General features: G+C 55.0%; 11 protein-coding genes across 11 annotated transcripts; 8 read left to right on the forward strand and 3 right to left on the reverse strand.

The window, feature by feature from the left end:
• The first annotated feature begins 382 nt into the window (after positions 1 to 382).
• On the forward strand, positions 383 to 2,953 carry L226DRAFT_560505 (subtilisin-like protein). The gene is made up of 8 exons (XM_067683371.1): positions 383 to 1,088; positions 1,146 to 1,260; positions 1,315 to 1,422; positions 1,475 to 1,603; positions 1,659 to 1,721; positions 1,782 to 2,283; positions 2,372 to 2,519; positions 2,584 to 2,953. The coding sequence occupies exons 1-8, from the start codon at positions 483 to 485 to the stop codon at positions 2,746 to 2,748; spliced, it is 1,836 nt and encodes a 611-aa protein (XP_067535428.1). The 5' UTR covers positions 383 to 482; the 3' UTR covers positions 2,749 to 2,953.
• Positions 2,954 to 3,263: 310 nt separating this feature from the next.
• L226DRAFT_486782 (uncharacterized protein) lies at positions 3,264 to 5,145 on the forward strand. The gene is made up of 3 exons (XM_067677171.1): positions 3,264 to 3,770; positions 3,833 to 3,943; positions 4,002 to 5,145. Exons 1-3 carry the CDS (start codon positions 3,751 to 3,753, stop codon positions 5,050 to 5,052), a joined length of 1,182 nt encoding a protein of 393 aa, XP_067535429.1. The 5' UTR covers positions 3,264 to 3,750; the 3' UTR covers positions 5,053 to 5,145.
• Positions 5,146 to 5,945: 800 nt separating this feature from the next.
• On the forward strand, positions 5,946 to 7,296 carry L226DRAFT_613106 (uncharacterized protein). The gene is made up of 3 exons (XM_067686468.1): positions 5,946 to 6,001; positions 6,063 to 6,173; positions 6,238 to 7,296. The coding sequence occupies exons 1-3, from the start codon at positions 5,982 to 5,984 to the stop codon at positions 7,229 to 7,231; spliced, it is 1,125 nt and encodes a 374-aa protein (XP_067535430.1). The 5' UTR covers positions 5,946 to 5,981; the 3' UTR covers positions 7,232 to 7,296.
• A 352-nt stretch (positions 7,297 to 7,648) lies between these two features.
• Positions 7,649 to 8,637, reverse strand: L226DRAFT_545767 (uncharacterized protein; the record flags this gene model as incomplete). The annotated part of the gene is made up of 4 exons (XM_067682366.1): positions 7,649 to 7,731; positions 7,785 to 7,903; positions 7,956 to 8,107; positions 8,164 to 8,637. The coding sequence occupies 4 exons, from the start codon at positions 8,635 to 8,637 to the stop codon at positions 7,649 to 7,651; spliced, it is 828 nt and encodes a 275-aa protein (XP_067535431.1).
• Positions 8,638 to 9,230: 593 nt separating this feature from the next.
• On the forward strand, positions 9,231 to 10,620 carry L226DRAFT_535080 (ubiquinone biosynthesis protein COQ4 mitochondrial). The gene is made up of 3 exons (XM_067680821.1): positions 9,231 to 9,471; positions 9,528 to 9,754; positions 9,879 to 10,620. The coding sequence occupies exons 1-3, from the start codon at positions 9,249 to 9,251 to the stop codon at positions 10,317 to 10,319; spliced, it is 891 nt and encodes a 296-aa protein (XP_067535432.1). The 5' UTR covers positions 9,231 to 9,248; the 3' UTR covers positions 10,320 to 10,620.
• L226DRAFT_553006 (PLP-dependent transferase) lies at positions 10,291 to 12,280 on the reverse strand. Its single transcript, XM_067682901.1, has 10 exons — positions 12,229 to 12,280; positions 12,071 to 12,165; positions 11,709 to 12,016; positions 11,592 to 11,650; positions 11,488 to 11,531; positions 11,334 to 11,437; positions 11,178 to 11,271; positions 10,938 to 11,125; positions 10,673 to 10,881; positions 10,291 to 10,622 (listed from the first exon to the last, which is right to left on the reverse strand). The coding sequence occupies exons 2-10, from the start codon at positions 12,147 to 12,149 to the stop codon at positions 10,391 to 10,393; spliced, it is 1,317 nt and encodes a 438-aa protein (XP_067535433.1). The 5' UTR covers positions 12,150 to 12,165; positions 12,229 to 12,280; the 3' UTR covers positions 10,291 to 10,390.
• Positions 12,281 to 12,705: 425 nt separating this feature from the next.
• Positions 12,706 to 13,974, forward strand: L226DRAFT_67392 (uncharacterized protein). The gene is made up of 4 exons (XM_067687138.1): positions 12,706 to 12,998; positions 13,056 to 13,122; positions 13,180 to 13,793; positions 13,848 to 13,974. The coding sequence occupies exons 1-3, from the start codon at positions 12,747 to 12,749 to the stop codon at positions 13,704 to 13,706; spliced, it is 846 nt and encodes a 281-aa protein (XP_067535434.1). The 5' UTR covers positions 12,706 to 12,746; the 3' UTR covers positions 13,707 to 13,793; positions 13,848 to 13,974.
• Positions 13,975 to 14,188: 214 nt separating this feature from the next.
• On the forward strand, positions 14,189 to 15,388 carry L226DRAFT_523164 (uncharacterized protein; the record flags this gene model as incomplete). The annotated part of the gene is made up of 7 exons (XM_067678806.1): positions 14,189 to 14,236; positions 14,289 to 14,384; positions 14,436 to 14,561; positions 14,622 to 14,717; positions 14,771 to 14,944; positions 15,006 to 15,236; positions 15,302 to 15,388. 7 exons carry the CDS (start codon positions 14,189 to 14,191, stop codon positions 15,386 to 15,388), a joined length of 858 nt encoding a protein of 285 aa, XP_067535435.1.
• Positions 15,389 to 15,800: 412 nt separating this feature from the next.
• Positions 15,801 to 17,427, forward strand: L226DRAFT_486796 (uncharacterized protein). The gene is made up of 2 exons (XM_067677172.1): positions 15,801 to 15,954; positions 16,011 to 17,427. Exon 2 carries the CDS (start codon positions 16,118 to 16,120, stop codon positions 17,411 to 17,413), a length of 1,296 nt encoding a protein of 431 aa, XP_067535436.1. The 5' UTR covers positions 15,801 to 15,954; positions 16,011 to 16,117; the 3' UTR covers positions 17,414 to 17,427.
• L226DRAFT_508445 (UPF0014-domain-containing protein) lies at positions 17,383 to 18,796 on the reverse strand. The gene is made up of 6 exons (XM_067678176.1): positions 18,482 to 18,796; positions 18,395 to 18,429; positions 18,209 to 18,314; positions 18,080 to 18,158; positions 17,910 to 18,029; positions 17,383 to 17,846 (listed from the first exon to the last, which is right to left on the reverse strand). Exons 1-6 carry the CDS (start codon positions 18,744 to 18,746, stop codon positions 17,474 to 17,476), a joined length of 978 nt encoding a protein of 325 aa, XP_067535437.1. The 5' UTR covers positions 18,747 to 18,796; the 3' UTR covers positions 17,383 to 17,473.
• A 144-nt stretch (positions 18,797 to 18,940) lies between these two features.
• On the forward strand, positions 18,941 to 23,381 carry L226DRAFT_508449 (uncharacterized protein). The gene is made up of 15 exons (XM_067678177.1): positions 18,941 to 19,280; positions 19,333 to 19,360; positions 19,418 to 19,546; positions 19,596 to 19,691; positions 19,745 to 19,882; positions 19,935 to 20,180; positions 20,235 to 20,422; positions 20,473 to 20,554; positions 20,604 to 21,110; positions 21,170 to 21,511; positions 21,563 to 22,144; positions 22,205 to 22,361; positions 22,418 to 22,684; positions 22,739 to 22,943; positions 23,000 to 23,381. Exons 1-15 carry the CDS (start codon positions 19,158 to 19,160, stop codon positions 23,099 to 23,101), a joined length of 3,192 nt encoding a protein of 1,063 aa, XP_067535438.1. The 5' UTR covers positions 18,941 to 19,157; the 3' UTR covers positions 23,102 to 23,381.
• Positions 23,382 to 23,617: the final 236 nt, after the last annotated feature.

Here is a 23,617-nt window from a genome sequence, read left to right on the forward strand (position 1 = left end):
TGGCATAGCACTGTTCAACATTATGTAATATATTCACACAATACCATGTGACCTAATTGCCTAAAAAGTTCAAAACAGCCCGACTTTGACATAGGATCAGTGCCCGTTACAGAACTGTTTCCAGGAGGTGTGGTCAAAGATTGAATATTATCTCGGTCCAAAGTTATCGAAATCGCACATATTATATATCGTTGGAAAGCCAAGAAACACTGCAATCGAACGCAAATTGAATCATGTTAATAGGGTTACGCGTTACGGAGATATTATCAAAATAGCGCCAGAGCACAATTTCTGGAAACAGTTTTGTAAAGCACTGTAGATACGCGGCCGTTGTTGTACAGACCAACGCTGGGGCCCTGGACGTATGCCCATATCGCAGATGCGTTGCGTCACCCGACGGTTCCTCAAATACTATAAAGCCGTTGTCATGATCCTCCTGCGAGGCCTTGCCGCACCCCATCGACGTCTGGTTCTGCCACCCGATGGCTTTCTCCCGGCTGCTCCTTTGCCTCGCCTCGTTCATCGCTTGCGCCGTCGCTGCCCCGCGCGTAGTTCCCGACGGATGGTCCATTCACCGTCGTGCTGATCCCGACGCGACCCTCCCTCTCAAGTTCACTCTCGCGCAGTCGAATATCCACAATCTCGATGCCTATTTGCTCGACGTCGCCGATCCGAAGTCTCCGAACTACGGGAAGCACTGGACTCCCGCGAAGGTTGCCGACACCTTCAGGCCGTCCAAGGAGACTGTTGACACCGTCCACTCCTGGCTCGTGAACGATGCCGGGATTGATGTCCAGAAGATCCGTCTCAGCAAGAACGGCGACGCTCTGCATCTTGACCTGACAGTCGCTGAAGCGGAGGACCTTCTTGGAGCCGAATACTTTGTCTATCGCCACAGCGACGATGGCATGACGCATGTCGGCTGCCACCAGGGATACACGCTTCCTGAGCATGTTTCCAAGCACGTCGACTTCGTATGGCCGACGACCTATCTTGGCAGTACCTCGTTTGTGCGTAGGGACGCCGAGGTCTCGAGTGTGCCCGGCTTCGGGAGGGTATCCGGTGCGCCCAAGATCCCTGTGGACGACGTAAGTTGCCATGTCGCGTGTTCCGGAGTACATGTTGATATACCTCCTGGTGGATAGGTATCCGCGCTTGCGGCGGAGGGTTGCGATACCTCTGTTACCCTCGACTGCCTGCGTGGCTTGTACAAATACGATTACACGCCCGTCTCTGGCGACAATAACTCGGTTGCAGTTGGTAAGTAGATATTAGTACTCTTTGCTTGACGTTGTGCATTGACGCATTGCACAGCGGAGTTCTCTATCGAGGTTTACCGTCCCGCTGACCTTGACATGTTCTTCAACACCTATGCTCCCGATCAGGTTGGGCACATCCCTGAGACTATCAGCATCGCAGGGGGTGAGTTGCTGTGCAGATTATCCGTACGGTACGTATTAAGTGTTGCTTGCAGGTGATCCAACTGCGGGTGGCGATCTTGGGGAGTCCACTTTGGACATCGAACTCGTGATGGGTTTGCTTGGCTCCAAGCAGAATCTGTCTCTGTACCAGATTGGTGATGCGGCCAGCACCTCGGTATTTCGTGAGTGTCTCCACAGGCTTCTCTCTCGCGTGTACTAATCGTGATCCGCACATAGTCGATCCCTTACTCGGTGCGGTCGACGGCTCTTATTGCGAAGCCGAGGGTGTAAGCTCCCAAAGTAGGCGTCGGACGTTGATTCTCACACAATCTCTTTCGCATTGACGTATTCTCTTCCCAGACCTCACGGACTGCGGTAACAAGCCTACCGTCAACGTCGTCTCCATCTCGTACCACTTCAACCCGGACGTCACCGACCCCACCATCTCGCCCATTGTACAACGCGAATGCACGGAGATCGGTAAACTTAGTCTGACCGGCATGACCTTCATCGCGTCCTCCGGCGACGGCGGCGTCGGATACTCGCAGAGCGGATTCTGCCAACTCGCCAACGGGACCCTCCAGGCGGGCAACCCCAAAGGAGCCTTCCTCGGCCAGCTCCCCGCGTCCTGCCCATACGTCACGGCCGTCGGCGCGACGTCTGTGGCGACCAACAAAACCGTCGACGACCCCGAGATCGCGACGACGCGGTTTGCATCCGGGGGAGGCTTTTCGAACAACTTCCCCCGCCCGTCTTGGCAGGACGACGCAGTCACGAACTACCTTACCAACTTTGGGCCCAACTATGCCGATAACATCTTCAACAGGAGCGGACGCGCGTACCCCGACGTGGCGGCGAACGGGTGAGTAAGGCCTCTGAAACGCCGGACGGCGGATACTCGGGGGTCCTCTTATCTGCTTGCGGGATGCGTCTGACAAAATGTCGCACAGATGGCCTCTCGTCATCGCCGAGTCGGGCCAGTTCGTCAAGAGCGGAGGCACGTCTGCTTCTGCACCCATCTTCGCCGCCGTCATTACTGCAGTTAATGACGCGCGCATTGCGGCTGGCAAGAGCCCCGTCGGTTGGATTAACCCCGCCGTATGTACTCTTGCTCGCTGAAGGCTGTTGTAGAAGCTCAGATGCTAATCATTGTGTGCAACAGCTCTACTCGTCCGACTTTGCGAAAGCGTACAACGATGTGACGAACGGCACGAACCCGGGCTGCAGCACCCAGGGCTTCAACGCCGCCCCTGGATGGGACCCAGTTACCGGTCTGGGCACGCCTAACTTCCCCGAGCTATTGGCTGCGTTCTTGGCTCTTCCCTGAACAGGTGGGGATAGAGATATCGGCGCTTCGGTCGATAGACTTGACTAACATATATACTCATTGGGGTGTGCTCCGCATCATCGGACTTATAACGGCTGTGACGCGCATTTATGACTGCTAGACGTGCGCTATGTGAGTGATTTAGGACGAGTGAGCGTGGAGGAGAGCCCGAGGTTCAGAGGACCATTACAATTGATCAGACGCCCGTGATGCGTGACGCCACACAGGAAACCCGTCATCGTTTGCCTATTCAGGAAATGATCATGAAATGGTAAATGAAATGTTAAGCTCTATCATTCGCCGAAAGGCAGATGAATCTCCGGCTACTGCACCTCTCTAGGGTAAGGAAAGGTTCCAAGAATATTTTCTAAGGCTGAAAAGGTTGAAACGTATGGTTGAGCAAAGTATCTGGAAGTTTGATTCTTTCCTCCAAATTACTTACCATTTCTCGCGTGCGGAAAGGATACGTTCTTTGCAGTGCCACCTCTGCTTGCTGTTGATCTTCAACCACCACCACTGGCATTACCCCACCGTGCACCAGCTTCGTTTGAATCAAGACTCTTGATCCCGCTGGTGATACGGCGAGGTCGGATGCAGAAACCACCTACCACCGCTCCGTATCGATTATGCCAACCAACTGAAGACGATTCTCGGTTCCTACCGTTGTTGTCGTGCGTCCGCTCTACATCCTGGCCCGGACAATTGTCGTTTGGCAGGAAGAATTCCGCCTGATTCCGTGGCATGAGGTAGATGATCGGGTATACTGTCAAACCAGGAGGTCAGCTTTGATACGCGTTTTCGGAGGACAATGCTTAGAAGACAATGGAAGTCCACGCTCCGGGATGACAGAACAATGAAGATATATTCCATGTCGATTGACGCTCGAACCACGAGGCTTCCTAACCACCGGCCTGGAACATGATATAAAGCTCAGTAGGCTGAGGCTTCTCTCGAACCGGCACCACCACGACACACATCACTCCTACCGCCAAGTTAACCAACATGGACCAGGACTGGAAAATGTATGTTGTTCAGCTCCTCTGAGAATGTTCGCTACTACACCATTCACACTTATTCTGTGCAGTTTCAACGTTAGCACGAAGGAGTCATTTATACCCAAGGGCGGACCCGAAAGTTCATTTCTCAAGTACAAACAGGGATTCCTGGTTAGGAGTATTACGGTGCCGTTTGCAAGGTGAGCACATCTTCGCGTTACCCGGCCAAGATCCCTACACCGACTCCAATCACCACAGTCCCCAACTCGAGGCGCACCTGCAGCGGCTCTCGAGCATTCCCCCGGCAATCAATAACAAAGGGCTGCTTTCCCTTCCCAACGAGCTGCTCCTGTACATCGCTGAGCCACCAGGCTCGGGACTATGCGTGGAGGAGGTCGTGATGCTGGCCATGACTTGCCAGCGACTCTACGAGCTCTACCGCGGGCTCATCGATCATTACCACATCTGCCAAGCCGCTTCTTGGATGATGAACCGCATTCTCTGCAGTGGCAGTCACGCCAAGTACGAGGATCTCCCCGCCGCTCTATTCAAAGCTCAGGAACGCGCTTTGATCGAGACGAAGTCCAAGGAAGGCGGGGCCTCCTATGGCGGACTATCGGACTTTTGTTCGGATGATACCCGTCTCTACCGTGGCGCATTCACCTACAAGCCCGAATGGCTACATACGTTCAAGTCCGCCGCCGATCGCAACGTGTTCAAGTTGATCATGGCTGTCACCTTCCCCTCGCGCACCGACTGGGTCCTCTGCAACCACACCAAGAAGGAGTTCGTCCGCGCGTCCGCGATCGCAGAGCTCGCGGGCAAGCCAAACGACGATCAGCCGTTCCTTCCCCGCTGCAAGCTGGACCTCGGCCACGCACTCCTCACCCGCATCTGCTGGTCAACCGAGAAGCCTATGGACACGCCGGACTCCATGAAGATGCACCGCGGGCCGTGGGTCGGCGACCGGTTCTATATCACCACGATGGACCGACGGTGCATGCCGAGCGAGGGCGATGACTGGGAGTGGAAGGACGTGAGTGGCCAGGTTGTACGGGACCTTGTGCGGGTTTACCGGATGGTGTTTGGGAAGAAGGACTGGCTCGCGAAGGTCGAAGGCCAGGTGTCGGAGGAAGACTGGACGCAGTACTACTGGTTCGCATCGGATGGACAAGACGACCTTTCATCTCGTTTTCGGGATGTGCCTTATCCCTACATAGTGCGGCTGGCTATGTGTCACTACACAAACTTCGGGTGGAATTGGGAATACGATGGCCCCCGGCCGCCGATTGGCTACTTCGAGTTGTAGTTAGTCTTTGGTGTTGTATGTCTAGTTCTTAGCTCGGTCTGAATGTAACGAACATGCTATCATAGTGCATCAATCATTAATCAGTACTGCGGTATGAGGCTATCCAAAGCATATGTGTAGCCAACTTAGCAGTCGCGTCCCAGCAGGCGCCCGCAACGCGTGACGTCAGCCCTACCGGGCCTGGGCCGCGCCTGCAGTGCGCCGCGGCGGCTTGAGAACGTTGAACATTGCTTCCACCACCGCCCATGAATATATCCAACCAGTCACCAATCTCAACAGGTCGCCGTTATTATCCTTGTGTTTGTGACTGCTACCCTGGACCAAAATCTTGAGGTTTCCAATTCGCCTTTCTAGTACCACATCAAGCGGAAGTCACGAAGAGTGCGCATGCGCCGCCTCCAGGTCTCATTTGCGGACTAACATAGAGGGGGTGAGTCCCATCACGCAAGCTCGGAGTGCTATGCATTGCCTCAAGGTTGATATATTGAGAGCACAATTTAGACCGCGCACACATAGTTTGACCGCCTGATAGACAATCGCCGGAGTCCGTCCTAGTCGTTGGTCCGACTCGGGCATGTCAGTGGGGCATGAACGCCGTTATATTCCACTACTCGACGCGTTTTATTTACTTGACCCACTGAATCAATCAACAAAATGGGTTCGCATGCAGCCTGCGCACTGAAATCATGATACTTGTATCGAACAGAACCGCGTATTCAATGGCTCCGAAAGCATCTTCCTTGGTACTGACACCTAGATCTGTCCGCTTCATGTGATTACGCCTGCCATGATACACGTTGCAGGAGAACAATGGAAACTCATTGTGCCACTGGTTCGGCATAGAGTACACTATAAAGCACGGCACAAAATGCTATTCTCACTTCCACACCACCGTGACCACCCCACCTGATAACGCAGCTTTCACCACCATGGGCCAATACTGGGAATTGTACGTTGTCAATCAGTCTTCTCATGCTTACCACTCTAAGAGACCCCCTCCCGCTTTACAGTTTCAACGTGAGCAAGCGCCAGAGGATGGACACCAATGGAGGCCCCAAATGGTCATTTCTCCAGTACAAGCAAGGATTCCTGGTCAGGAGCATTACGATGCCGTACTCCAGGTATGTCCACAACTTTGCTTTTGATCATATTCCCATTCAAACCGCCGACCCACAACCACCACAGCCCGAAGCTCGAAAGACATTTGAAGCGCCTCTCGAGTACAGTCACTCCGCCAGCCATCAACAACCAAGGACTCCTCTCACTTCCTGACGACGTGCTCCTCACCATTCTCGAGTTGCCAGACATCACGTTCGACGACCTTGCGATCCTTGCGGTGACGTGCCGTCGGCTCTTCGATCTCTCCGCCAAGATGCTCGAGGAGGGCCGCAACTACATGTCAGCGTCATGGCTCGGTTGCCGCATCGTCTGCATGGGTGACAACACGGTTGAGGACGACCTCCCTCCCGCCTTGCTCAATGCCGAGGAACGAGCCATCATTGACGCAAAGATCAAGGAAGGCAAATATGCAAACTACGGCGGGCTCGAGCTTCTCGATCCCGGTGCCTCCACCTTGTATCGTGGTGCTTTCACCTACTTCTACAGCTACCTGCAGAAGTTCAATTCTGATGCCGACCGCGAGGCTTTCGAGGCCGTCGTGGGTGTCGCCTTCCCCCCCAAGCGCAGAGACTGGATACTCTGCAACTGCACGAAGAAGGAGTACGTCCGTGCGTCTGCGATTGCGGAGCTCTCGGGCAAGCCGAACGACGCTCAGCCGTTCCTCCCGCGGTGCAGGCTCGATTTGGGCCATGCACTCCTCGCACGTATCTGCTGGTCCACTGAGGAGCTCGTGAACACGCCTCCGAAGTTGAAGATGCACCGCGGCGCGTGGGTCGGCGACCGGTTCTGCATCACCACCATGGAGCGAATGGGCGGGCCAAAGGAAGGGGAAGAGTCTTGGGAATCCGAATGGAAGGACGTCAGTAAGCAAGTCGTCAAGGACCTCGTGCAGATTTACCGGAAGCAGCTGGGGAAGGAGTGGCTTGAGGAGATCGAGGGCGACGTGCCACCAGTCGACTATGCGGAGTACTTCTGGTTCGGGTCCGACGGGGATGACAAGGTTGCTTCTACTGGTCGGTACACTCGGCAGCGGCGGCCATCCATTTGTTCGCTGTTCTGAGCATCTCGGGCAAAGAGTGATTTACTGTGAAGTCTGATTTGACGTAGCATCGGTGTTGAGCGGATATGTTCTGTGATATACCATTCATTAATTATTAATACTGCGTTCACTTCGATTGTGATGTGTACTCAAGTCGATCGATGACTCATGTAATCGAGACAAGGGAACCACAATCGGCCCCTTGATACCAAACTGCTCATGCGGTCATATTGCTATACGCATGGGTTACATAGGAGGGGGCATGTATAGTTGCTACAAGAGAGCGTGGGGAGGTCTATAGATACAGTAGCTGTAAGTCGTATTACGCGATGTCCATAGCGTAGAGATAGAAGTGATAGCACGGTTAGACACAGAATGAAAGTGGATAGCGCGTGTTGTACAACACAATGTCCGAAGCGTTCAAAGGTTCTGAGTTGTTCATAAGAAGTCGTCATTGTCGTCATCAGGAGCGTAACAAGGAACACAGGAAGTCAGCTTCCAGAGGTATCTCCGGAACTTGCCTGCAAAGGATCATCAGACTCCGTGCAGCTAAGGCAGGACAAAATGGGCTCACTGTAAGACCGGTGGGAACGAGCATATGGAGCGGGAGAGCGCATGTAATGACGACGCGAACGGCCGTCGACAGAGTGGCCCATATCAACGAAGGAACTGTGTCGAGGTGCCCGCACGTATCTACCACCGAGTCTCAGTGCCTGAATGTGGGGAGACACATGCGGAGACGCACCTATCCCGTGACGCTTGAGGCTCGAGGTCATGAATAGCCAGATGAGAGGCGAGGTTTCGAATATCAGGGAGAATATCACGGCACCCCGGCCGCTGGCAGGGTATGTTGAGGTAACTTCCGCATCGGACAGCCATCACGTATGCCTCCTTCGTCTAAGCACGCGAAGTTAGATTGGGCTATGACAAGGGCAGACGAAGGAGGGACTCACGGAGTGATCCATCGCGTGTGCACGCGAGTCTCGGTAGCGCAATCGCGGACCTGAGGTAGAGCTAATGCTCGTCTCTCCCGAGGTAGTCCGTGAACGACTTGCGCTGGTATAGCCACTGGGAACCTGGAGGTAACTGACAGAAGATGAAGACGCATTGAGGTCTTCGCTGTGCGACGCTCTGTACCGCGCGGCGATCTCTTGCGCGGGGCTGCTGTTCCGCGTACGGACGCTCGTGTGTCTGCTACCCAGCATCCTGCGCGACGAACGAGAGCGCGACATCGACCATGTGCTGTCGTCGTCGTCCTCTTCTTCGAGCATCCCCTGCAGGGGGTCGGTGTTGAAGACCATCCCGTAACGCTTCCGCCGGTCGGGGCTCCGCAACTGCTTTGGCTGCTTGGCGCGACGAAGGGGCGGCATGGGCTGCTGAGGCATGGGCCGGCTTATGACGAGCACTGGAGTGTTGGCCATGGACATCCCCAGGTAGTTGTGCGGAGGGGCGTGCGGGCGTGGTGGGTAGGCGTAGTAGGGATAGCGAGACATCGTGCGCGAGGGGGTGTAAAACATTGCAGCGACTCACCGAAAGCGAGACCAAGGCCATTATATGGCGGCGGGAATGGCCCGGGGCCCCCTTGAGGCGCAAGATCGCTTTGTGTGCATAGCGGTGTGGCCGGTGCGGGAGGCCACCCGGAGAACTCTCTCAGACGAGCATTCGCAACGCAACGCAGGGCAGCGCATTGAGTACGCCAGTAGCACATGTCTCTAAGGCTCTTAGATCGGGCAGGAACCACCCTTGGGCCACCGGGGGAGGGAAGACCAAATCAGATCGACAGGGCGGTACCAGTAGCAATTGGCAGCGCCTGCAACCGTCCCGGAAGGCCACAGAGAACAGATAGCGTTTCTCTCCTTCGCCGCCTCCGAGATTTCCTGAGAAATGAAGAGCAGTGCGGCGAGCAGCGAGAAAGATGCGAGGATCCCGACATGGAGGTCGCGGTGCAGGAGGCGCAGGTCGTGGAGACGCCCGATCCGCTCCAGCCACGGCCGGAGTCTCGACGCGTCTTGCCACTTCATCTTCTCCTCAGGCCACCATGTCGCTCGCCGCCGCTTCGATGCGCGCACCGCGCCGCACTGCGCGGTATCTGGCAACTCTTGCACGGGCCAACACTGCCGGTCGACCACACGCGCGGTGGCAAACCCGGGCCGTCAACACACAACCGGCGTACGAGGGCCACATCCCGCTCAATTGGTTCGAACACGGCTTCCTGACGCTGGGTTCGGCCTTCATGGCTCTTGTGAACCCCCGAAGGGCAGGTACGTTCTCGTGAGTGTCTCGCCGGATGCCCAAGCATGAACGGCCAGTCTGCCAGATATGGTCGCTGCCCTCGGGGACCTCACCTCTGGTCCGGTGCTCCCTCGGCTGCGCGACAGAATGCTTGAGAGTCCGGAAGGCAGGCAGATCCTGAAGGAGAGACCGAGGATCAACACTCACACGGTGGATATGAACAAGCTCGCTCTCCTTCCGGAGGGAACCTTCGGAAACGCATATGTCACTTGGCTTGAACGGTGCGGCGTCACTCCCGATACCAGAGAACCCGTACGTCGCGTTGCTTCCTTTGGTGGCCATGCCATACCCTTGGGCTGTGAATCATTCGCTAAGCCAAGGGTATATTGTGGCCACGACTCGAGTCGCGCGTGGTAGCTACTGAACGCGTCTTCAGGTGCACTATGTCGATGACCCTGAACTCGCCTACGTCATGCAGCGCTACAGGGAGTGCCATGACTTCTACCACTGCATCCTCGGGATGCCAGTCAATGTCGTGGCCGAACTCGCGGTCAAGTTCTTCGAGTTCGCCAACCTAGGCATCCCCATGACCGGCATGGCTGCTGCGTTCGGCCACCTCCCCCTCACGCACGCCAAGCGCGAGAAGCTCTTCCGTGACTACGTTCCCTGGGCGGTCAAGTGCGGAAGCTCCGCCCAGAGCCTCATCACGGTTTATTGGGAGAAAAGATGGGAGCAGAACATCGACGAGATGAAGCGCGAGCTTGGTATTTGGAGCCCGCCTGTCGAACCACGCTGGCCGAAGCCGCTCAGCGAGGCGAAGTTGGCAGCAGAGAAGAGAGCCAAGATGATGGAGAACCAGCAGCAAGTTTCATCCTAGTCAATATGATACATGATTTGTCGTTGCCTGATATCTTCGTCGTAATGCTTTCACCGCTCTTCCACTTGTTCTCATGCACCCTTCGCTTCCAGCACCACCGCGGCAAGTCGCTTGATGGCTTCTTCGACATCTGCCTCGTCCAACAAACTGAACGAAGCGCGGACGTAGGGGGTCTTACCCCCATTCGGCAGGAATACTGTTCCCGGGAGTGCAAGCACGCCCTTTTCCAGAGCCTTTGTACGGATGACGCTCTCAGAGTCTTGCTCACCCTGGCCGTCTGCGGCAGGCAGGAGGAGCTTGAACCTAATTTGGCGTCAATTGAACACCAGACACGAGGACCTCGGTATGCTCACCAGAAGAACATGCCAGCCTCAGGCCTGTCCCATTCAGCCAACCCCTCCAGGTGCTTCTTCATGTACTTCTCAAAGACGTCACGCTTCTCCCGGTAGAATTGCGATACCGCTTGTGTGTGCGTCTTGAAGCTGTCATAGCCCCATGAGTTGAGCAACGCGAACGCAATCGCCTGCGTCAGTGACGGTGTTTGCAAGCTCGCGACTGCCGTCTGTGAAGCGCATTAAGACATAAGTGTCATCCGAGCTATTAGTTCAGGTCACTTACGTGCATGTCAATGACTGTCATGATAGGCTCGGGGCCGCAGGCGAAGCCAATTCGGATTCCTGCTGAGAGAATTTTGGAGAGGCTGTCAAAACGAATAACTCGTCCGATCTCTGGCAGCTCTCGTTCGAGCGTAAAGTACGAGGGCGGGCGTGGGGCCTCTCCGAAGTAGAGGTAGTAGTATGGATCGTCTGGATGGTGAAGGTCAGTCGGTACCGTGTTGAGATTCTGAATTTCGCTAACCCTCGAGGATTAGGAAGTTATGTTCCCTAGCAAGTTGAAGAACCTCCTGGCGGCGCTCCTTGACTGCAGTCATACCAGTCGGGTTTCCACCATACTACCAGAGTATATTGAGTTAATGAAGGTTCTTTGTGCCGAGTCACTGCGAGAGGGACGAACCGGAACGGTGTAGAGGACCTTCGGCTTAGGCTTCCCAGCTGGCCAGTTCTCCAGAGTTGAGCGGAGAACGTCCGAGCGGATGCCCTTAGAGTCAGTAGGCACGGCTGGCCGAAGGGTTAGCCACTGCTTTGCCTGCCTGCGGTGAGGAGCGTACCGACGAACTCGCAGTGCAGGGCCTCGAACGTAGGCATCACACCGCTGCGGGTATCCCGGACTGTTAGATACCTCTCCTTGAGCCGTGCGTCCGCTCATACTCACGCATAGAGAGGGGTCTCAACGAGTACCGGGTCTCCTGGGTTCACGAGTGCCACGATCGCCTGTAGCATTGCATCTGTCAGTAAATACTACACCTTGTCCTGGCTATCGCTGGCCGACCTTGTGGAGGACATCCTGGGATCCGGAGCCGATGCTAATCCGCCAGCCTTCACCTTTCTTCCTTCCATGCTCGTACTCCTGCAGGCCATAGACCCAGTTGACGAGGTCGGGCAACCCCGCGGTAGGACCGTACTGCAGACCCTCTGCGAGCACCTTCCCGCTGATCTCTGTGGTCAGTTCTGCGGAAGGGTCCGTCGGGGAGCGCGACTTGATCGTGACCGAGGTCAGAGGGAAGGTCGTCGCGTTGGGTTTCCCGGCGAGAAGGGAGATCATCCCCGGGCGGGCTTCCAGGGGGTAGAGGCCCCGAACTGGAAGGTATGCATTGAGCAGAGTACCACATTGTTTGTCGTAGAAACACTTACTTGGGTTCGGCTTGCGCTGCTTGGCAACATCCGAGAGTAATGGAGTGTAGTAGTCTGCGGGCAGAGCTTGTACGGACATTTCGCAATTGGAGTCTCTGCTTGCAAGATCGTTTTGAGAGTTCAAACTTTATGAGGATTCACAAATGATGGAAACTAACCGCTATTTGAGGCTTTCCGGAATTTAATTTGAAGAGCGAGAGGAAGACGGAGCTGTATATCGGCTTTATCGGCGGCTTGTCGATCTGCGAGGGTTGCCAGATCAGGCAGGTCCTGTAGAACTGAGTCAGATCTGGAGACGCCCTCTACATGATTCCTCCAAGAACTCTACGCAAGATATTTTCATCGTAGTGCCACGTACGTGGATGCGTATAGGCAGTATTGAATCCCGGTGCACGCTTGCCACTGCCCGGCTTGGAAGCTACAGTTCTTCGGACCTCACCTCGCGTGATGCATACTGGTTGAAATCAGTAATTTAGACAAGATATCTTTTAGACCAAGGCTGGTTTCAGTGCTTCATGTCTGTTGATAGAGAGTCCATTGCTCGAGCGAAGACTAGTGTCTCATGATAATGTAGGCCTTCCGAGGACACCCACTCTTCCTTGATGGGTTACAGGCGCCTATCTTATCAACCTTCATGAACCTGTCCACCACTGTCCGCCTCGTCCATCGAAGATTAATGTCTGCTGCCGTCCCCACCGCACCTGTCGCCCGAGCGTCCGCGGAGCGCATCGATGAATTGAAGGAGTCTCTTGCAGAGATTAGGCAGCGCATTCAAGCAGCCCGACCATCACAGGGTGCAACATCGCAGCCCACCCTCGTTGCGGTGTCCAAGTACAAGCCCGCATCTGATATTCTTGCGTGCTACGACGAAGGTCAGCTCGACTTTGGTGAGAACTATGTGCAGGAGTTGGTGGAGAAGGCAGCACAAGTACGTTATGCCTTAAATTGTGAACGCGAGTAGTCCCTGAGAGACAGCGACCCACAGCTTCCTCAAGACATCCGGTGGCATTTCATCGGTACATTCCAGTCGAACAAGGCGAAGATACTAGCTTGTGCGTGACACCTCCTGCTTCTGAACATGACGCGTCTGCGTTCTAACGACAGCATAGCCATCCCGAACCTCTATGCTCTCCAGACCCTCCACTCGGCCAAGGGCGCCACCGCGTTGAACAAAGTTCTCTCCGCAGATCGCCCAGCTCTGAACGTATTCCTCCAGGTCAACACCTCGGGAGAGGAATCGAAGTCTGGAGTACACCCTCTCGTACGCGATGCGCCGGAGTCTGAGGTCGACAGTGCCGAGCTCGTACAAATCGCCAAGCACATCCTGACCGAGTGTCCCCACCTGCGGCTGCAAGGGCTCATGACCATCGGGTCTCTTTCGGAGTCGCTCAGTAAAGAGAAGGAGAACGAAGACTTTCGGAGACTTGTTGCGACGCGCGAGGTCCTCGAGGCTACTCTCGCGCGTGCCGGGTTCCCGAAGGACAGTGGGAAATGGGGGGATGAGAGTGGCAGATTACTTCTCAGCATGGGCATGTCGAGCGACTTCGAGGCCGCGCTCGCAGCTGGGAGCGATATCGTACGCGTCGGGACGGGCATCTTCGGATCGAGACCGAAGAAGGAGGAGGTCAAGGCGTAATCATGAGCTTACGTCGATGAATTGAGTCTCTTGTATGAACTGACAGACCCTTCCCTAACGCAAGATCTGTTTCTATCGAGTTTCTCTGTGAGTCGTGCTGCAATTTAACCTAGCAAGTCTGACGTCGACGTTCCGCGATAGGGGACATATCGGTACTCCGTTGTGCCACTGCCAAGCCCTCGACTTCGCGCGACAAATCTTCATGTTCTCGTTATCTGTTTCCAACTTTCCACGTTTGGATGACTGAGTTCAGAACTCATGGACGATAGATCCGGATCGGTGCGAATTTGCCACTCACCGATCCTACACGAAAAGCTGTTAGGCGCTCACATGATGTATGTGCCACCCGGATGTGCCACTCGAGAAGACGACAAGCCTCATGCACTGTGCTGGTCTGCAGGCATATAAGGCCTTCGTTGGGCTAGTATGAGGCTCATTCTCATCCTCATCATATTTCTCCAATCCGCATACCGAAGCCCAAGATGATGAACGCCGATAGCGCTGTCCGACCACCAACGGCGACTCGGGGGGTAAGCCAGTCTCAGCCTTACATCCCTGTTGTTTCTAACGGTATCATATTAGAGCAAGAGGGCCTTCCTGGAAACAGTCTTGAACCCCACGATGGAAGCCCCCAGCATTGCTGATTGGTCTCTGCCACAGACCTCTGTCCGCGAATCGGTAAGTGCGCTGTCCACACTCTTAAGGCCTACTCTGAGCAGTTTATCTCAGGCTCCCGGTTACTACCCACTCAGGCTCCTGGTCAGGAGTCAAGTCCGACCCTACCCTCCTACCATAGACAGGTACAACTTCCTGCCAGGTACTGCCATACGCCGTGGGGATGTGAAGTATCACCAGGTATGACGGTTTGTATGGTTCTCATATGGATGAGGGCTACAATGCACGTGCTTCGTTCAGGGGTTCCAATTCTGGTACAGATGCGATAAGAAGGGTATGAAAGTCGGCTCTGGGCGACTCCCCAAATACATTGTTGACGAACATACAAATCCTCAGGTGAGCTACTTCGATTTATGTCATCTTACCCTCTCTCATCTCCTACATTGTAGGTTCGTCCTCCGAAACCTTCTGTCTCGGCGGTCTCGGCACCAAATAGGCATGGGGCGCTCGCCGAGTCCTGCACGGACGTTGCGGCGCAGGCGGAGCAGGTTGCCCCTTCAGTCAGCGCAGAAGGTGCATCAGCTCATGCCGATGAGGTTGGCACTGTCGTTGGGCCCGTTCACGTGAGTCCCGGAGTCCGCTTACATATTGAGACGTGACTTATCATACCACCATCTCTCGCAGAGCGATGGCACGAACGAACATATGGACCCCCAACGTGGTGACCCATTACTCGATTCCCTTCTTCTTCCGGCTCCCGACATTACACCTCTATCCTCTCGGCTGCCTGCCAGCGGCCAGGGTGCAGCCTCAGTCGCAGAGTGCGTGCCGTCAAGCGTTGCTATGCCTTCGGCGCCCGTTACTGCAGCTCCCGGCATCGCATTGCAGGAATCCTCAGCTTGGCAATTCATAGAGGTACGTGGACACCAGTGAAGTCCGTCGTAGGTAACTCACGTTCGTTTATTGTGGCATATATGTAGCCTAACCAAGTGACGAAGTACGGGAGTCGCAGGAGTCGACCATACCCACCCCCATCTATGCTACACCGTTGGGTTCTCCCGTCGTAGCGTAGGTCTCCGATGCAGATACGCGGATTGGATATATATTGCACCTCGTTCTTACCATCAATACTAGAGCGACATACGAACTGTGCAGCGGGGTCGGCAAGGCAGGTGCGATGTGGCGGTGCGATGTGGACGGCGCGCCGCCGCCAGCCCATGCCTTCAAGTTTTTGTCTTCTGTCCTTGGCGACCATGACGACCGTACCGCATATTCCATGCCAAACAACACGTCTTATCTTGCTGACTTCTCCATAAATCTACTCAAGAATCCCTTATCGCCATCATCGCCATAGGAGTGCCTTGTACCGCCTCCCATTCATCCGAGTGTTCTAACGAACAGGCAAGCCAACAGGACGAAGCACGTCCGCGTCTAACTGCACTTGTGTCACTGCTTCTTTCCGCAAGTACCGTCGAGATGTAGTGCCTCCGGTGGCGCAGCGGCCCTAGGATACCTCCAGTATAAAAGAGGGCGCACATCGGGTCTCAGCGTCATCCACACTCATCCTTCTATCTCTCTCCCTCATGAGCTCTCAGGACACTACTGTGGCGGACATATCACAGCGCTGGCATCTGTGAGTCTCCTCGCTGATTATTCATATCATGGCAGCGCAATGCTCATGGTCATCAGGTTCAACTTCACAAGACGCGAATTGGCGCCGGAGGAATGGGAGGACACCTTGGGCAGTACCTTCGCGAGGAAGCAGGGCTTCTTGATGAGGGCACTTGCAATCCCGTATGAGAGGTATGTGTTCTCGGTCGACTGTGGCGTCTGGAGAGTCGTTGAGCGGCTGCGACAGCCCAACTGTACAAGCACGCCTCGACGCACTCCCGGCGTACGCACCTTCTATCTTGTTGAAGAAGGGACTTCTGGTACTCTCGGACGATGTCATCCGCCTTGTCATCGACTGCCTGGAGGACGACCCTATCCTGGAGTTCGTAGACATCGTCTGCTTCGCTGTCACCTGCCGTCGGATCTTCGCTGTGGCGAGGAGTACCATCGACGCCAAGCGTGGCGCTCTCGCGGCGCGTTGGGCATATTGCCGTGTTGCGTGCATTGGAGAGAACGCTCGCTATAGTGACCTCCCTCAGAACGTGCTCACGGACGAGGAGCGTGCTGTGGTAGAGGGACGTATTACCACGAGCAAGGACCAAGGCCATGATGTCGAAGGCGGCGCAGAGGAAGAGCCTAGTGTAGACGTTGCGTCTGAGGAAGGTGGAGATAACGAGGGCACGCCCAAGGAGGAAGACGCAACGGACGATGATGATAGCGACGGTGAAAGCGAAGACGACGATGACAACGATGACGAGGAGGAGGAGGGCGACTTGGATGCCCGCTCCTATGGAGGCCTATTTCCTGGGTTCAGACTTGAATTCAGGGAGTATTCCAAGGGAGAACGCCTGCTTCTTGGAGAATTCCAATGGCCCAACTGGAACTTGAACGGCGCGTATAGCCACAGCACGCGCTTGATGCGGATGACAGAACTCGACCGCAAGGCATTCAGAGAGGTGTTTATGTTCACCTACCCTGAGCGCGACGACTGGGTACTCGTCAACCTCGACAAGAAGCTGTACGTGCGCGCAGCGGCTCTCGCAGAGCTTGCAGGGGCCCCGGAGGATGAGCAACCGTTCCTCCCAACGTGCAAGATGGACCTTGGGCATGCCTTGCTCACGAGGATCCTGTGGTCTTCCGACCAGACGGTCGACATGGACAATTCTATCGACATCCATCGAGGGCCGTGGGCAGGAGACCGGTTCTGCATCACAACCCTGGAGAGATGTGAGAAGCGATTTGACATACCTGGCCAGTGGAAGGATGTCAGCGGCGAGATCCTCGCGGACCTTATCGCCATTCATGGCGGCGGCGAGAAGGCGGCTGTCATCCTAGAGACGGTGGTCCCTTCTTCCATAGATGACTATGGTTGGTACGCTTCAGACGGTGACGATCTCGTTTCTGCTGCCGGACACAGAGCGCTGTCCTTCCAAAGTCGTCTTATGATCATGCGGCATTGGTTCGAGATGGGATATTTTTGAGTAAGACGCTCGATGTACATGCTTTACGCTAGGCAATCACCACAGAATTATTGATACTACCTATCCTAACAACCGCTCTCTCTCACTGGAGTCAGCGGAACCTTCTTCAGTATCTCGCCTGCCTACTAACCTCTTCAAACCTCCAGCAACAGTGCTCGCCATACTTTGGATGGTCTCAACGACTTTCGCAACGACCCAATTACGCGCGCGCCACACGGCATGCGGGCGCGTGTCGATGCGATCGCTGCGCACGCGGTGCTCGTCATCGACAACAATTCCCAGGGCGAGGATGGTGGTGACGATGGAAGAGAGGGCCGTGCAAGAGGAAATCATGAACATGATGACCATTTGCAGGCGGGCGGCTTGTTCGACGGAGGATCCTCCGAGGATGGCACCGGTCATCATACCCGGAATTGCGATGATGCCAATGACGCTAAAGACCGTCGGATGTTAATAATGTACTCCAAGCTGAGTTAGGTGACGTGCGGAGGCTGACCTCATTTGATTGATGTTGGGCGTGAGGGCAAGGCGCAGGGCGTCCCGCGCGATTGGTTTGCAGGCTTCGAAACGAGAGGCACCAAAGGCGAGGTACATCTCGACTTTGTCCCTATTGTCGCTGCGAATAAGTGAGCATCAGGGTTGCGGTTCTTGAGCGGCGTTACGTACTATATTTCTTTGAGTGCGTAGCTCACTGCGACGACTATGCCGGAGATGGTGGCCCCGCAAAGCATACCAACGACCGGGACTGCCGCACGATGAGCCAATTCATGCAACGGAAGAAGATAGTATACGCACTGTATTGCTCCGGTTTCCAGAAGGGATCGACGCTCATGGCGAATCGCATGCCAATGATTGATACCGGGATGGTGGAACCAAGCATGCCAAACAGCACGGATGGGAACTACAAGAAGGACGTCAGTTATCAGAAGTGCCAAACTCACAGGAAAGATAGGCTTCAACGCTACATGTCCCTTCACATACCATGTAGTCAAAACGCTTCTTTGACTTGTTGATTACTGTGAGAATGGAGTAAGAACAATGCGGAGACTCACACAGTGATCTACATACCGGTCTCCGCAGTTCCCATGAAATTGAGCAGAAAAGCCATGCCCGCTACCGCCCATGGGTTGTTGGTCTCGAACACTTTTTGCAGTATCAATGCAACCACGCTGAGCTGTACAACACAGCGTACGGCGGCAGTTAGGAGCGAGCTGCCCACTCCGAGGCCGAAAGACGTTGAGAGGAAACCATCCAGAAGAATGAAAGAGAACGCCAGCCCAACATTTCCCCAAGTGAGATGCGTTGTAGATTCTCCTGTTCCAGGGTCGTCCATGGTGGCAGAGGAGGAGGAAGGACGCCGTCACCGTGTGGAAGCAAACTCTATGCGAACTGCAAAGTACTGTAACTGTGAGCCGTCGCAGGCCGTAATGACGTCCGGAAAAGCGTCTATCTTATCTTATCGGACATTCCCAGGCCCGGGCTCTTGATTAGCCCCGTCTAGCGCCCGCTCACGTACTGACTACGTTCCGACGGCCGTCATCATCGCCGTTCAACTCTTGCTCGTCGTCCTCCACGGCGAGCGCCGCCTGCTCTTATCTCTTGTCTCTAGCTTCTGCCACCGGGCCACGTATACTTGTCTCTGGGGTTATTGATCTGCCAAACTTTGACTGCACGCGCTGTACCTGGTCGACGAATCCCACACTCGCCGCCGAGCGAAGCAGAAGCTCGCTTTCATTCATCCACCATGCTCTTGTCGGGAGCATATAGTTGGCTCCTTCCGACATCGTTGGCGCTTTTGACGGCCCAGCGTGTTGAGGCAGCTCGGAATGTGTCGTCATTCTCGCTCAATCCTCATACCTCGCTCTCGGTATGTCCTGTTACGTTACGACTATAAGGCATAGGACCTGACGCGTGAGCAGCCATTGGAGGTTGTTGCTACAAGACCAGGTATGTGCACTCGATTGTTCATGGTGGCGGACGGCTAACTTCACGTTTGATCCATAGAGCGTTGTCCACCATGCTTCAACTGCCAACTGGACGCGTTCACCTGTGGTAACTTCGGAGAGTGCTCGAAGTTCGATGGACAGTGTAAATGTCCTCCAGGATGGGCTGGCATAGACTGCCTTACTCCTCGTGCGTGTATTTCCTCTGTAAATATTGGTGGGATTCCGACCTTCACCAGAATGTGACTCGTTGGCCGATGGGGAGCACCGAAGACAGCGAGAAGATGGGAAGTCTTGTGAGTGTAAGGAGGGATGGAGCGGCATCAACTGCAATGGTGAGTGTGCTTCCTCCTCTCTTGAAGGCATGTTGTCTTATCACATGGCATAGTCTGTCAAACGGACGATGCATGCGTCGGGTTCCCTCTACGCGGACAGCCAACAGGAGATGACGACAGGGTCGGGAACATGACGTGTTACAAGGGTGGCGAAACCGTCTTCAACAACCATCAGTTCTGCGATGTCACCAGTACGTCCCCCGCCCGGCATCTTTCTTCAGCGCCGTAGCTCAGATGTCACAGACCGGAAGATCTTGGACATGCTCCCTGACCGTCCGCCACAAGTTACCTTCAGTTGTGATAAGGAGTTCGACACGTGCCAGTTTCAGTTCTGGACGGCGCAAATCGAGTCTTTCTACTGCGAACTGAGTCAGTGCGACTCGCGCAGGGAAGTGGGTGTCGACAAGAACTCAACGATTTACGATTGCGAGCATATTCAGTGCAAGTGTGTACCCGGCCGCTTCATTTGCGGCGAAGACGGCAGTATCGGTATGTTTTTGCTCATGTATGTGCCATGGCCGTCGCATCTGACCGTCTATGTAGATATCACAGACTTTCTCAAAGAGGATATCAAAGGACCTGCGTCATTCTCTTGCACTACGGGCCAGGGATGCAAGTTCGAGGAGCCAGGCATGAACGACCTCATCGAGACGTTCTTTGGAGACCGGTACATCACTTTGCAGTGCCAGGGCGGTGAGTGTCTGCACTACTCACAGGTGCCCGGTTACGTGGTAAGTTCATGCATACTGTGACGTGTCTCCGCGCTCACTGCCTCCCGCAGCCTCCTCCCAAACCGGACAACACGAGTTTCGTTGCCCTGAGCGTCGCAGGCGCCGGCCTGATCGTCATATCCATATCAGCTAGTGAGTCGATACACATGCGTCTCTGGACCGTTCACTCATGGCGTTGCAGTTCTTTGGTATGCAGGCCGGGCGCACTCCAGTGACTTCGGCGGCATCCGCTTGCCGGAGAACGAGTCTGCGAAACTCATGACTGACCACATACCGGCTTCACTCCATTTCTCCAACATCTCGTACAGCCTTGGTGGCCGCACCATCCTTGATAACATCTCCGGCTCTGCGAAGCCTGGGCAGTTGCTGGCCATCATGGGCGCTTCTGGTGCTGGCAAGTCGACGTTCCTCGACATTCTTGCGCGCAAGAACAAGAAGGGTACGGTTGGCGGCACCACGCTCGTCAACGGCCGCGAAATCGCAGATGCTGACTTCAAGAAGGTCATGGGCTTTGTCGACCAGGAGGACACACTCATGAGCACGCTGACAGTCTACGAGACGGTGTTGTACTCTGCGCTGCTGCGGTTGCCTAGGGAGATGAGCTTGGAGGCCAAGAAGTACCGCACACTGGAGACTATGAACGAGCTTGGCATCTTGGGTATCAAGGACTCGCGGATTGGTGACACCGGTATGTCAAATGCTTTGATAGATTTCTGTCCGCGCAGCGCTGATGTGCTTGCTGGCTAGGTCGTCGTTCCATCTCCGGTGGTGAGAAGCGTCGTGTGTCAATCGCTTGTGAGCTTGTCACTAGCCCCTCGATCCTGTTCCTCGATGAGCCTACAAGCGGCCTGGATGCATACAACGCGTTGAGCGTCATCGACAGCCTTGTATCGCTTGCCCGCGATTACAACCGGACTGTTGTCTTCACGATCCACCAGCCTCGCAGCAACATCGTCTCGCTCTTCGACCAGCTCATCGTACTTGCTCAAGGCAAGCTCGTGTACTCTGGCGAGGCTGACAAAGTCACGGACTACCTTGCGACAATTGGCCACCCTTGCCCTCTTGGTTTCAACGTTGCTGATTTCCTCAGTAAGCACATCGCTTTTGACATGTTTACTTACCGTTGACCATGATTTGTAGTCGACTTGACGATGCAGGCTGGTATGGAGCCGCGTTCCCTCGAGAGCCCACCCACAGAAGAGGCCCAGTCCGGAGAAGATGAGTCGAACCTCCGCGATGAGGAGCGCGCATTTGCTCGCCGTGATCGGCCATCTTCCATATCTCTGCGCTCAGCGTACCGCGACGACGCTGCTGCGGAAGGCGAGGAGACCGAGCTCCGAACGCGTCCGAGCTCGATCTACTCTTCAACCGCATACATCCGTAGACAGACTGCCCGACTACTTGAGGCTTTCAAACCTTCGGCGCACAGGAACGACGGCCCCGTCCCGCCGAAGCTTCAAGAGCTTGTCAACTCGTTCAAGAACAGCGATATCAACAAGGCTCTCGACGCGGAGGTCTTGGCCGCCGCCGCCGCCCCAGCGGCGGAGGGTAATGGCACGACGGAACTCCCGGATGTAGCGGTCGAGAGCAGTATCACAAGAGGACGCAAGCGCGCCAGTTGGGGCACGCAGTTCAGGATTCTGAGCGGAAGGGCGTTCAAGAACTTGTACCGGGATCCTGCTCTGCTGGCTGCGCATTACATCTCGTCGATCGGTATCGCTGGTGAGTCTTATCCTCTCCCCGTAAATGTTCAGTGAAGCCGGAGCTGACCGTTCGCTGTAGTGATCTGTGGGTTCTTCTTCCAGAACATCACGAACGACATTGCAGGCTTCCAGAACCGGTTAGGCATGTTCTTCTTCACGCTGGCGCTTTTCGGCTTCTCGTGTCTGTCAAGTCTCAACCTGTTTGCGAACGAGCGGATCCTCTTCATGCGCGAGCGGTGCGTCCGGATGTCCACTTCGCAGAGTATAATTGGCTCATCTTCTACTATACTAGTGCGAACGGCTACTATTCCTCGTTCACGTACTTCGCATCGAAGATCTTGTTCGACATTCTTCCACTCCGGGTCGTACCACCATTGGTGTTCGGCGGTATTGTCTACGGGTGGATAGGACTCGTGCCCGAAGTTGCGATATTCTGGAAGTTCATGCTCACGCTCGTCCTCTTCAACCTGACGACCGCGAGCGTCATCCTTCTGCTGTCGATTGCGTTCTCCAGCACGAGTGTCGCCAGTCTGGTCGGCACGCTCGTCATGCTCTTCAAGTGAGTTATCCTCTGGTTTGCTTGGCTGTTCAGATACTGAGGCCTTCGCTATAGCTTGTTGTTCACGGGTCTGCTGATCAACCGCAAGTCGGTCCCCGAGCTATTCCAATGGCTTCACACGGTGTCGTTCTTCCACGCCGCGTTCGAGGCGCTTGCGGTCAACGAACTGCGGTACCTGCAACTGCACGAGGAGAAGTACGGTGTCAACATTGATGTGCCCGCGGCTGCCATCCTGTCAACGTTTGGCCTTCGAGCAGGGGTAAGTACCATCTGGTCGTGCCTGGCATGCAGCAGAGCTGACGTTGGCATCAACAGTCGTTCTGGTGGCCAAACATCGCTCTGCTGGGTATCTTCTTCGGCACGTTCACGATCAGCAGCTACCTGGTGCTGCACTTCTATGTTAAGGAGAAGCGGTAGTTGGCGTCGAGTTCTCTTGATAATGACGCTCTATGGTGTGTCAGGTATGTATCCGAGACACGAGACCTACACTACGATACATCGTTGTTTATCTTTGGGCTTTCTGTTGGAAGTCTTGTGTACTAGACGTTGTACGATATATGGATGTCTTCCCGCTAGTCTCCGTGCGTCCAGGTCTTCGCCTGTCGTTGTTGCAATATGTACCCCAAAGAGTACCAGGCTTGCGCACATTTGAAGCAACGCCACGACAGTGGTTACAGTGAAAGCAGGTCGAGCAGGCATAGTACAACACCTGCCAGTCTTAGTTAGATGCCGATGGTTAAGCCAAACTCCGTGAGTGACCGTCGCGTGTCGCCGCGTTGTCCGAAGTCACCTATTCCTGGCTCACTGGTCTCACCAGCTTCTCTTCCGCCTGCCCCTCAACCTCCGACTGATCGGTAAGTCTGCCAGAGGCCACGTCGAGAGCCCCCGTCGCATAACCCGAAGCATCCCCTGGAGATATGCCAGGGGTATGTA

This window comes from Lentinus tigrinus (assembly GCF_003813185.1).
Source record: "Lentinus tigrinus ALCF2SS1-7 unplaced genomic scaffold L226scaffold_12, whole genome shotgun sequence".
Classification (NCBI taxonomy): Eukaryota; Fungi; Basidiomycota; class Agaricomycetes; order Polyporales; family Polyporaceae; genus Lentinus; species Lentinus tigrinus.

Bases quoted from the DNA above. Each gene is read 5' to 3' on its own strand.
- L226DRAFT_560505 (XM_067683371.1), top strand. From the start codon at position 483: ATGGCTTTCTCCCGGCTGCTCCTTTGCCTCGCCTCGTTCATCGCTTGC. The intron at 1,089-1,145 runs GTAAGTTGCCAT...CCTGGTGGATAG, and splicing joins CCAAGATCCCTGTGGACGAC to GTATCCGCGCTTGCGGCGGA. The intron at 1,604-1,658 runs GTGAGTGTCTCC...ATCCGCACATAG, and splicing joins GGCCAGCACCTCGGTATTTC to TCGATCCCTTACTCGGTGCG.
- L226DRAFT_486782 (XM_067677171.1), top strand. From the start codon at position 3,751: ATGGACCAGGACTGGAAAAT. The intron at 3,771-3,832 runs GTATGTTGTTCA...TATTCTGTGCAG, and splicing joins ATGGACCAGGACTGGAAAAT to TTTCAACGTTAGCACGAAGG. The intron at 3,944-4,001 runs GTGAGCACATCT...CAATCACCACAG, and splicing joins ATTACGGTGCCGTTTGCAAG to TCCCCAACTCGAGGCGCACC.
- L226DRAFT_613106 (XM_067686468.1), top strand. From the start codon at position 5,982: ATGGGCCAATACTGGGAATT. The intron at 6,002-6,062 runs GTACGTTGTCAA...CCCGCTTTACAG, and splicing joins ATGGGCCAATACTGGGAATT to TTTCAACGTGAGCAAGCGCC. The intron at 6,174-6,237 runs GTATGTCCACAA...CAACCACCACAG, and splicing joins ATTACGATGCCGTACTCCAG to CCCGAAGCTCGAAAGACATT.
- L226DRAFT_535080 (XM_067680821.1), top strand. From the start codon at position 9,249: ATGTCGCTCGCCGCCGCTTCGATGCGCGCACCGCGCCGCACTGCGCGG. The intron at 9,472-9,527 runs GTACGTTCTCGT...CCAGTCTGCCAG, and splicing joins TGTGAACCCCCGAAGGGCAG to ATATGGTCGCTGCCCTCGGG. The intron at 9,755-9,878 runs GTACGTCGCGTT...ACGCGTCTTCAG, and splicing joins CTCCCGATACCAGAGAACCC to GTGCACTATGTCGATGACCC.
- L226DRAFT_553006 (XM_067682901.1), bottom strand. From the start codon at position 12,149: ATGTCCGTACAAGCTCTGCCCGCAGACTACTACACTCCATTACTCTCG. The intron at 11,651-11,708 runs GTCGGCCAGCGA...GCAATGCTACAG, and splicing joins CCCAGGATGTCCTCCACAAG to GCGATCGTGGCACTCGTGAA. The intron at 10,623-10,672 runs GTGAGCATACCG...ACGCCAAATTAG, and splicing joins GAGGCTGGCATGTTCTTCTG to GTTCAAGCTCCTCCTGCCTG.
- L226DRAFT_67392 (XM_067687138.1), top strand. From the start codon at position 12,747: ATGTCTGCTGCCGTCCCCACCGCACCTGTCGCCCGAGCGTCCGCGGAG. The intron at 12,999-13,055 runs GTACGTTATGCC...AGCGACCCACAG, and splicing joins TGGTGGAGAAGGCAGCACAA to CTTCCTCAAGACATCCGGTG. The intron at 13,123-13,179 runs GTGCGTGACACC...ACGACAGCATAG, and splicing joins CAAGGCGAAGATACTAGCTT to CCATCCCGAACCTCTATGCT.
- L226DRAFT_486796 (XM_067677172.1), top strand. From the start codon at position 16,118: ATGAGAGGTATGTGTTCTCGGTCGACTGTGGCGTCTGGAGAGTCGTTG.
- L226DRAFT_508445 (XM_067678176.1), bottom strand. From the start codon at position 18,746: ATGGACGACCCTGGAACAGGAGAATCTACAACGCATCTCACTTGGGGA. The intron at 18,159-18,208 runs GTGCGTATACTA...ATCGTGCGGCAG, and splicing joins CTGGAAACCGGAGCAATACA to TCCCGGTCGTTGGTATGCTT. The intron at 18,030-18,079 runs GTACGTAACGCC...ACTTATTCGCAG, and splicing joins TACGCACTCAAAGAAATATA to CGACAATAGGGACAAAGTCG.
- L226DRAFT_508449 (XM_067678177.1), top strand. From the start codon at position 19,158: ATGCTCTTGTCGGGAGCATATAGTTGGCTCCTTCCGACATCGTTGGCG. The intron at 19,281-19,332 runs GTATGTCCTGTT...ACGCGTGAGCAG, and splicing joins ATCCTCATACCTCGCTCTCG to CCATTGGAGGTTGTTGCTAC. The intron at 19,547-19,595 runs GTGCGTGTATTT...GACCTTCACCAG, and splicing joins CATAGACTGCCTTACTCCTC to AATGTGACTCGTTGGCCGAT.